General features: G+C 41.3%; 1 protein-coding gene across 1 annotated transcript; it reads left to right on the top strand.

Annotated features, from left to right (window-relative positions):
* Nucleotides 1-290: 290 nt before the first annotated feature.
* Nucleotides 291-8,460, top strand: LOC114821014 (cation/H(+) antiporter 18-like). The gene is made up of 4 exons (XM_029092626.2): nucleotides 291-442; nucleotides 989-1,230; nucleotides 5,952-6,953; nucleotides 7,034-8,460. The coding sequence occupies exons 2-4, from the start codon at nucleotides 1,030-1,032 to the stop codon at nucleotides 8,231-8,233; spliced, it is 2,403 nt and encodes an 800-aa protein (XP_028948459.1). The 5' UTR covers nucleotides 291-442; nucleotides 989-1,029; the 3' UTR covers nucleotides 8,234-8,460.
* Nucleotides 8,461-10,832: the final 2,372 nt, after the last annotated feature.

Raw genomic sequence — 10,832 nt, 5'->3', positions numbered from 1 at the left:
AAAAAAAGAAAATGGAGAAAGTCAAATCTGGTTAATCCCACCTGTCGTTGGACTTGGATTGTCTGCCCTCCTAGTTGTGGTGCCCTTCCATCCTCTCTTATTTTGTGCGGTCACGGTTAAGCCACGTCAATATTTTATATTTTAATTATTTTTTGTCTTATTATCTCATTAAAAAATTAATATAAAATATTGACGTGGCTTAACCGTGACCGCACAAAATAGGAGGGCATGGAAGGGCACCACAACTAGGAGGGCAGACAATCCAAGTCCCCTGTCGTTACCCTCTCTGTCTCTCTCAGTCAATTCTTATTTAAAAGCTGGTGGCACAATCTCCAAGTTCAGGGGCTGACTACACTTACAATTCAGAGCCATTCCTGAAAAGCTCTGTTTCCACCGAACCGAGGTGGGGATTCATATTTGAACCTGCTGACCCAATAAACAGGTAAATTTATCATCTCTCTTATGTTCTGGAATCGAAACATGCTTTGTTTTGCAAGATTTTTTTATTGGTTTTTGTGAAATATGTGATTAAGCTGTAAAGTTGAATTCTTTTTCCAGAAATCTCACATGGGTTACTGTCATTGATTAGAAAGCTGTTTGTTTGCTAATTTATTGACTGTGGTTTCCAAAGTCCGTTTAAATTTATTGACTTTGATCAGGATTGGGACTCTTTTATCCCAACCCTCTGTGCAAACCGTGGATTTTGATCAAATTTTCCAATTGGATTGGACTATTTCTTTTCTTCTTTCACTCTTGAACCGTACTATTTGATTTGGAATAGTGACCCAAAAGAAAAATAAACAGTTTTAATTTGGTTTTTGGGGCATGATATTTTGTCCAATTAAGCACATGCTCTTTTGTTGGACATATTTGTGTTGGATGTCTGTATATTTGAAGGCTTAGTGTAGTGGAGATGTCCTTCGCTTCTAATTCATATATTTGTTGGTAATTCCGGAATTCGAATTCTGATTTGGGTTTCTTTTGGCAGATAAAGAACTTGAATTTTCGGTTTTTTGTTCGTTGACTTTCATGGCTTCCAATGCTTCGGTGGGGAATACATGTCCGCCTCCAATGAAGGCCACATCAAACGGTGCGTTCCAGGGGGACAGTCCTTTACATTTTGCACTGCCTCTCGTTATTTTGCAGATATGTATTGTAGTTATAGCCACTCGGGGTCTTGCCTATCTTATGAAGCCATTGAGACAGCCACGAGTCATTGCGGAGATTGTTGTAAGTTCATTTCTTTTTTTGCCCAGAAATTTAATCGAAGGGTAGTTAGTTTTGTCCATGATCACATTGCTGTATTTACACTCGGTCTTACTTCCTGGGACCAATCCGAAAGAGAAGAGCTTTTGGACCTTCGATGTTAAATTTGTGTGTGTTTGATGTTTGTTGGCCGTTAAGATTGTTTACTTTGAAATTTAGGGGGTGTTGAACTGTAGTCTAGCAAAAAGTAGCACAATGTTTCTGAAAAATATTTATTTTGTTTTGTTTTCAATTTAAATGATTTCGTGGATATTCAGATATGTTTAGGATCTATACAGATATTCTTATTTGTTTCTTCTTTGTGCTGTATGAAAATGTGGACATGATGTTGTTTGGACCCATTTTTACAATATCGGCCCGAGCAATCAAGGCCGTCGGATGAGCAGGGTTTTAGGCCGTTGAACGACAAAGTGGTTGAAATAAATTATGATTGAGATAATGTTGGGATTTTAATCATAATTTATTAAACCTAGTTTTTATCTAAAACCCCAATTTATTCGTAGGATGGTGGGGCATTAGAATCCTAATGCATTACTGATTATTGGCGAATGGTTATGGATTGGTATGGATTTTTGCGCATGCATAAAGATAAGGATGCCAATTTGGATTTAATCAGCCGCATGATTGGCGTTGGTCAGCCATACATGCATATTATTGGCATATTTCAAGGCGGGAAGCTTATTGGCATAAAGGGATATGATCCTTGGCTAAAGGATATAAGACGAATGTACAACCAGATGCAATTCCACAAGACAGAGTCCAATTAGGACTCTCCAAGAGTATCAAGCGGACGGGTGTAACTTTCACTATAAGTAGGGAGGGTTGCGCACCATTCAAACAGACACAAACATCAATACAAAATTGCCCTGCGCAAACTCTCACAACTTGAGATCTTTTTCTTTTCCTTTTTCGCTGACACATCTTCCGTTGGCATCAACAGCACTGTGGAAGCAACCGGTGATATCTTAAGTCGGCATAGATAGCTCTGTCACCGTAGAGTCGGTCGGTCTCGCAGTATCTTCCGTTGGCATCAACAGCACTGCGGCGAGAACGGTCGACTGCCTATCCAAGTCTCGGTCGAGAAGGGTTTTCGAATCCTTGTTGGTCGAGGTCATCTCATTAGCCTTCTCGGCGAGGTGGGGTGTTACAGTTATTACATTCGGCACATTGTAAGCCGAATTCGGTTCGTGAACTTCGCAAATTAGCAGCCTTGTCTTCAGGCTCGAGAGCCCAAGAGGCCGAGAATTGTTCCTTCCTCGGCCGCAATCGCAAGACACAGAAGTCAGCAGCGCGCTCAACGCAACATCAACAAATTTACTCCTCGGCCGAGCCTCGGCCGACGAGTTGGCACGCCCCGCAATCACCGAAGGACGTAGTTAGCTTAGAATATATTCGGCCTGCGCGCCACGTAGGTTTTGTAATTTCTAGGGTCAACATTTTGGCACGCCCAGTGGGACCCAGTGCTATACTACGAAGTTCATATGATATATCAAGATTCCAATCTGGCTCAACGTAGCCGATTGTACGAGCTCCTGGAGGAATTGAAAAAACATAATGAGGAATGTAAAAAATCTTTGGAAGCAGAAAAAGTTCTTCGTGGCCATAGAGAGATGCAAAAGTCATTCGCTTGCATGTTGAAAATAAAAGCTCCTGTTATCCTACAAGGGCAATGGGTAAATGAAGACAGGGCTCGATTTAATGTCTGGCTAGATGAAGAAAATTTTCCTTACGTTTCCGACTACAGATCAATTCCATTTGAAAAATGGTTAGGCCCAAAGGCCGAGGGGCAATTTTTCGCTTCGGCCGTAATCAGACATCGGTCTAAGAAAATTGTTAATTTGGCCGAAGAACAAAAGCCACCTATTTTTTCGGTCGAGACCGAAAGTGTGGTAGGCCTAGAAGAAAAAATTCAAGTTCTTGAGCTAGATACAAAAATTGACTTGGAAAATGATTCGTCAGAGGAATGCTCCAATGACGAACGAGGCCAAGATATTGGCCTAGCCCAAGAAACTACGCCAATTGATATGATTATTGGCAATAAAGCCGATATGGAGAAATCCTGTTCGGCTAAGTGGTTTGAATTAAAAGCCGAAATTATGCCTGGGGGGCATAATAATTGTTCAATACATTCGGCGGCCGAGAATGAAAAATATTTCTCCAAGTCAAAAATATTTGGAGGAAATTCTTTATTCGGCCTAGAGCGAAATCAATTTGAAGATTTTACAAGATCTCGACTTGGAATAAAGCATCGTTGGCCTCCTCCTGACTATGGTTCGGCCACTTTTCTTTTCGTTTGTTAAATATATATATTATTTTCTTAAACATACGGCTATGCAAGCCGATGCGTAAGAAAATAAGGGGGGGCAACAAATATATATATATTTATATATTATTTCAAGCCAACATCATTATGGCCTGATGCCGTGTGTGTATGGGTGTTTATATATATATATATTAGCTTTTGGTCGAATGTGTCTATATAGGCCTGATGCCGTGTGTGTGTATGGGTGTTTATATATATATTTGCTTTTGGCCGAAGAAAAAAAAAAAAAAAAAAAAAATCATTCGGCCGGCTCAAAGTGAGTGCATGGCAGCCTTATGCATTCACTCACACAACAATCTCGGCATAGATACAAATTGGAGTCTCGGCCAAATCATCAACCTCGGCCCAATTTGTTATGGTTCTCACCAAGCTCGGCAGGTCCATCAAATTTTTGCCGAGTCATGTATTGAAAAGGTTTTGCTGTTCGACGATGATCTCCGCTGGTAAATGAGTTGGTTTCGTATTACCGACGCATGGGCCGAGCTACCCAGTATATGTTGTTGAGCTTGGCCTCAGTACGACGAGTTCGGTTGTGTCCAAAGGTTTTTTTTACGACCGAACGAAGTAAAGTGGTTTTATTTGTTTTCCCCGGAATTCAGCGACCAATCTTTATTCGATGGTGGGTGCTAGACGGTGGCTCTCGGTGATGACTCAGCAGGTATTGATTTGGCCGAGAGGAGTTTATGAATAGAGTGGATTTCATCCTTCGATGATATACGGCTGGGTCGAATTATATATATATATATATATATATATATATATATATATATATATATATATATATATATAGGCAGGCCGAATTCATAGGGACCATTTCTTATCGACCTCGACCTCAATTCTTCTCGGCCTCGACCCACTTTACCCTCGACCCCAGTTTTGTTGCTATCTCACAGATGGTGGCTGAAAACAAATGGGGATGGTAGTTCATTTGGCATTGTGTTGACTGAGGGGACCATAAGGCTACCAAGATTATTACTTCTTTGATCATATTCAAGACGTGTCATGCTATGGAGTGGACTCCTCGACCGTACATTTCTTCGACTGAGCTAATTTCCTTAACCATTCGGCCTACGGGCTGAAGCTCAAGGAAACTGGGGGGCAATGTTTGGACCCATTTTTACAATATCGGCCCGAGCAATCAAGGCCGTCGGATGAGCAGGGTTTTAGGCCGTTGAACGACAAAGTGGTTGAAATAAATTATGATTGAGATAATGTTGGGATTTTAATCATAATTTATTAAACCTAGTTTTTATCTAAAACCCCAATTTATTCGTAGGATGGTGGGGCATTAGAATCCTAATGCATTACTGATTATTGGCGAATGGTTATGGATTGGTATGGATTTTTGCGCATGCATAAAGATAAGGATGCCAATTTGGATTTAATCAGCCGCATGATTGGCGTTGGTCAGCCATACATGCATATTATTGGCATATTTCAAGGCGGGAAGCTTATTGGCATAAAGGGATATGATCCTTGGCTAAAGGATATAAGACGAATGTACAACCAGATGCAATTCCACAAGACAGAGTCCAATTAGGACTCTCCAAGAGTATCAAGCGGACGGGTGTAACTTTCACTATAAGTAGGGAGGGTTGCGCACCATTCAAACAGACACAAACATCAATACAAAATTGCCCTGCGCAAACTCTCACAACTTGAGATCTTTTTCTTTTCCTTTTTCGCTGACACATCTTCCGTTGGCATCAACAGCACTGTGGAAGCAACCGGTGATATCTTAAGTCGGCATAGATAGCTCTGTCACCGTAGAGTCGGTCGGTCTCGCAGTATCTTCCGTTGGCATCAACAGCACTGCGGCGAGAACGGTCGACTGCCTATCCAAGTCTCGGTCGAGAAGGGTTTTCGAATCCTTGTTGGTCGAGGTCATCTCATTAGCCTTCTCGGCGAGGTGGGGTGTTACAGTTATTACATTCGGCACATTGTAAGCCGAATTCGGTTCGTGAACTTCGCAAATTAGCAGCCTTGTCTTCAGGCTCGAGAGCCCAAGAGGCCGAGAATTGTTCCTTCCTCGGCCGCAATCGCAAGACACAGAAGTCAGCAGCGCGCTCAACGCAACATCAACAAATTTACTCCTCGGCCGAGCCTCGGCCGACGAGTTGGCACGCCCCGCAATCACCGAAGGACGTAGTTAGCTTAGAATATATTCGGCCTGCGCGCCACGTAGGTTTTGTAATTTCTAGGGTCAACAGATGTTTAGGCACATTGGAAGGAAGATTGTTTTTTCGGACAGGAGTATGTTGTTTGAGGGTTAATAGATGTATTTGCATTTAACTGAACCTAAAGCAGAACACCATGCTGATTGTGATACATCCGAGGTTGAATGACTTTTCTGGTTTGACAGGGCGGAATCCTACTCGGGCCATCAGCTCTGGGGCGGAACAAAAGTTATCTCCAGGCAATATTTCCACCGAAGAGTATCACTGTGTTGGACACCTTAGCAAACCTCGGTCTCCTATTCTTTCTATTCCTTGCAGGGCTAGAGATAGATCCTAAATCTATTCGTCAGACTGGAAAACAAGCCCTTGCCATTGCCGTAGCAGGAATAACCCTCCCATTTGCATTAGGAATAGGTTCATCATTTGTCCTCCGAGAAACCATAGCCAAGGGGGTAGATGCTACTGCATTTCTTGTGTTCATGGGTGTGGCCCTTTCGATAACTGCTTTCCCTGTTTTAGCTCGTATTCTGGCTGAGTTGAAACTCTTGACCACCGACATTGGAAGAATGGCTATGTCGGCTGCAGCAGTTAATGATGTGGCCGCCTGGATTCTACTGGCTCTTGCTGTTGCCCTATCTGGCAGTAACCAATCTCCCCTTGTTCCACTATGGGTCTTCTTGTCCGGGTGTGCGTTTGTTATTTGTGCAATTCTCATTGTTCCTCCAATCTTCAAATGGATGTCTCAACAATGTCAAGAAGGTGAACCTGTTGACGAGATCTACGTATGCGCTACACTAACTGCTGTTCTGGCTGCTGGTTTTATTACTGATACAATTGGAATTCATGCCATGTTTGGTGCTTTTGTGGTCGGAGTTCTTGTACCGAAGGAGGGGCCATTTGCAGGTGCTCTTGTGGAAAAAGTAGAAGATCTCGTGTCTGGTCTCTTTCTGCCGTTGTACTTTGTGTCCAGTGGACTGAAGACTAATGTTGCCACAATTCAGGGGCTTCAGTCGTGGGGTCTTTTGGTTTTGGTCATATTTACTGCCTGTTTCGGGAAGATTTTTGGGACTATTGTGGTGTCTCTTTCCTGCAAATTGCCTGTCCGCGAGGCTTTAGCTCTGGGGTTCCTGATGAACAGTAAAGGCTTGGTGGAACTCATTGTCCTCAACATTGGCAAAGACAGAAAGGTAAAAAATTATTTCTTCTATCATTGTCTCTTTTATATCAAATAACCGTTTAAATTGTATCATTTGTTTATGTTTCACAGGTCTTGAATGACCAGACTTTTGCCATTATGGTTCTAATGGCTCTGTTTACCACATTTATCACCACGCCTCTTGTCGTTGCTGTTTATAAGCCAGCGAAAAGGGGAAGAATGGCTGATTACAAGCATAAGACAATTGAAAGGAAAAATACGAACACTCAACTAAGGATCTTGGCCTGTTTTCATAGTGCAAGAAACATTCCATCCATAATAAATCTGCTTGAGGCCTCACGAGGCACAAACAAGCGCGAAGGCCTTTGTGTCTATGCAATGCACCTCAAGGAGCTCTCTGAGAGGTCATCAGCTATATTAATGGTACACAGGGCAAGAAGAAACGGGTTACCCTTCTGGAATAAGGGCCAGCAATCAAATTCTGACAGCGTGGTTGTGGCATTTGAGGCATACCAACAGCTGAGCCGGGTGTCCATCAGGCCAATGACTGAAATATCTTCAACATCTGATATGCACGAGGACATTTGTGCCACCGCTGAGAGCAAAAGAGCTGCAATCGTAATTCTTCCATTCCATAAGCACCAGAGGCTAGATGGTACACTAGAGACTACCCGAAATGACTTTCGCTTTGTTAACCAGAGGGTTCTTCAGTATGCACCTTGCTCAGTTGGAATTCTGGTCGATCGTGGTCTTGGTGGAGCTACCCACATTGCTGCAAGCAACGTTTCTTATTTCATCACAGTTCTCTTCTTTGGGGGTCGTGATGACCGTGAAGCCCTTGCCTATGGTGCTCGTATGGCTGAGCACCCCGGCATCAGTTTAATGGTCATTCGCTTCCTAGTGGAACCCGAGCTTGCGGGGGAGATATCTAGGATTAATATTGATGGCAATGCTAGAACCAAAGTGGGATCAGTAGATGAGGAATTCCTCACTGAGTTCAAGCAGAAAATCGCTAAGGATGACTCCGTCACATACGAAGAGAAGGCAGTCAGAAATGAGGCACAGACAATTTCTGTGATTCGCGAGATAGGCCGGTGCCATCTGTTTCTGGTGGGGCGAACACCTGATGGTGAAGTAGCCTTAGCTTTAAATAGGAGGAGTGAGTGTCCGGAACTTGGTCCTGTTGGGAGCTTGTTAATTTCACCAGATTTATCTACATCAGCGTCCGTCTTGGTGGTGCAACAGTACAATGGTCAGGTATCGTTGGATTTGCCCTCGGAGATGGAGGAAGAGTCACCTGAAAGAGACTGAGATCGGCCTAGGTGGATTTCGAATGTCTTGAGTGACCTTCAGATTTCTGTACAAGTTAATGTTCCAGGCATTCAAAGTTTAGGCTCTCATCTAATAATCATAGTAGTGTCCTACAAAGTCAGGGAATTTAGTTGTCGCGAAGTCTTTGTTACGGTTTCATTATCTTCATGGTAACTCACAGATTCATATTTCAGTCCTTTTCAAGAATAAATTGTCTCCATTTTATCTGTTTGTTGGTAAAAAGCTAGATGTAATATAGTAGATCATCAAATACTAGTCATTTGAATTTAGGGGAACTCTATTGATAACCCCCACTGCTCACTATAACCCCTTTCAAAATTCCGAGTTTATCCTCGAACGCACCCCTTCCCTTCTCACCTCACTGGCAATCAGGGCCACCCCTGAGAGGAGTCAGAAGAGGCGACCACCTAGGGCCTCCATTTTAGAAGGGCCCCAAAAATATTATTGATGTCTTATGCCACAAGGTTTCTCCTCTTTTTTCAAAACCCTTAAGGCCCAAACCCTATGATTTCTCCTTTCCCATTCATTTAACACATATATTTCTTTGCTTGGCTTCCTTTCAAAAGTTGACAGATGAATATCCTAGGTCCCAGACTCCCATCCTTGAACATTTTCCTACAATTTTTTTTTTTCTCTTTTTCAAATTCTCCATATCAGCTCACAAGGTTTTGAGGATAGCAATGAGGTAATCCAATCGAAACTATGAATTTCTGTAACTTTTTTGAGTAATTCTATGACTAAAATTTTTGTTGGATCGTAAGGTTTAGCAATGAAATAATAAAGATTGGCAGAAAAACTTGATTATATGAATTTAATTAGTACTTTTACGGCTAAAAACACATGACAAATATATTTATCAAGTTTATCTTTGATGACATAACAATAGATTTTTACAATTAATTACTGAACAAAATAAAATATATGAATGTGCAACATATTAGAGGACTTGAGAACCAAGAGGCCCCCTTTCGAAGTTTCACTTGGGCCCCGAGAATTTCAGGATCGGCCCTACGGGCAGTGTGATCCAACATTGATAATGTATATCAAGCTAGCTTACACCCTTCGTCGAACCCTGCTAGTGAATGCGACAAATGATAAAATTGAGGACAAAGAGCTTCAACCCAGGACCTCCATACCGTCACAAAGGGTTCCTATAAATCTCAGCAGAACTATTCTTTACATCAGAAGGAACTGCAGTCCTAATTTTGAGGAATTCATTCTTGGCAAGTCTTGTATTCTTGCTGTCAAGGTTTAAGGAATTTCTAATCCTTTGTCTACTAACTACACAGTTATTACAGAAGACAATCATCTTCGTTGTACTAAAATAGTATATTAAGATTTTTTATATGGTGGATTATAAGAGAGCATCATTTAGAAGCATTTTATCAAATACTTAATTGCTTTCTTTTTTTTTTTTTGACAAAAGAAATGTTTTATTTCTCGGTTGATTATTCACACAATATAACAAAAAAAAAAAAAAAAAACACTAACAACTTCAAACTATGTATTAATTTAACCCCTCAAATCACCCCCTTACTGAGGCTCTTTCATTCTTGCCGCTCAAAACAATATAATTTAAAAACCATGAGTCTTCGCTTGAATGGTCGCTCACATTATAGAAGGCACCATACATATTGACTCACATACAAATTTTCTCCACATCAACCATAACACTTGAGGCTTATGAGTTATGACTGTATAAATGTCATCGCTTACGCTTGAATTACGTAGCATATATAGCGATAATTGAATGCTATTATTTGTGCTCCATTTACTCATCATCTGACACATCCCGATTCAGAATGTTCATTTGGACTCCGAATTGAGCTGTGCTGGACGACACCAGAAGGGTGACGAAGTCATAAAGTGTAGTGATGTAGAAAATGTGAATATATTTAAACTTAAAAATGCCTAAATACAAGAGTGCGCATGTGAGCGGGAATGAACCTATTTCACACGTGATGTCAAAGCATAAGTAAAGTACAGTAGGGTAAAATGAGAACTATAACATCGAAGGTAATCTCCAATACCAAGATTTGCCAAGAATCATCGTTGACACAAAGGCTTAGCACTAAAACCTGGAGGGGTAAAAAACAAAGGTGAGTGGGCCTAAAAACAAAGCTTTGTAAAAACCTTTTCAAAAACATAATAACCCCTTGCCGTAAAATAAGTATATTTTTCAAAATATACATACTACGTATAGTAAGAAAATACTTACTGTAGCTTGCAAAATCTTAAGAATTCAATACGACACAATATTTCGTAAGTAAGCACATGACGTCCATAATCATATAATCTCGCATAAGCAAACATATCATATCGAGTGCTCATCAACACATGCTGACACATGAGTTCATGCAGAGTTATTTTGACATGAACATGAGGGTGTAGCAATGATATACACTATAATACTAACAATTACGTGAAGACTGGCGCTATGCACACACATACGAGTCCAATTGCCTATAGCAATCTAGGACAGGACTGGCACCTACAATGAATGCAAAGCGAGAGTACGGTACGATGTGCACATACACGTAAAAGATTGGCCCTAGCCCGGGTGAGTACTAACATCGAT

This window comes from Malus domestica, chromosome 14 (assembly GCF_042453785.1).
Source record: "Malus domestica chromosome 14, GDT2T_hap1".
Classification (NCBI taxonomy): domain Eukaryota; kingdom Viridiplantae; phylum Streptophyta; class Magnoliopsida; order Rosales; family Rosaceae; genus Malus; species Malus domestica.
Note: the sequence above shows the minus strand (reverse complement) of the source record. Positions and strands in the feature narration are given on the sequence as shown.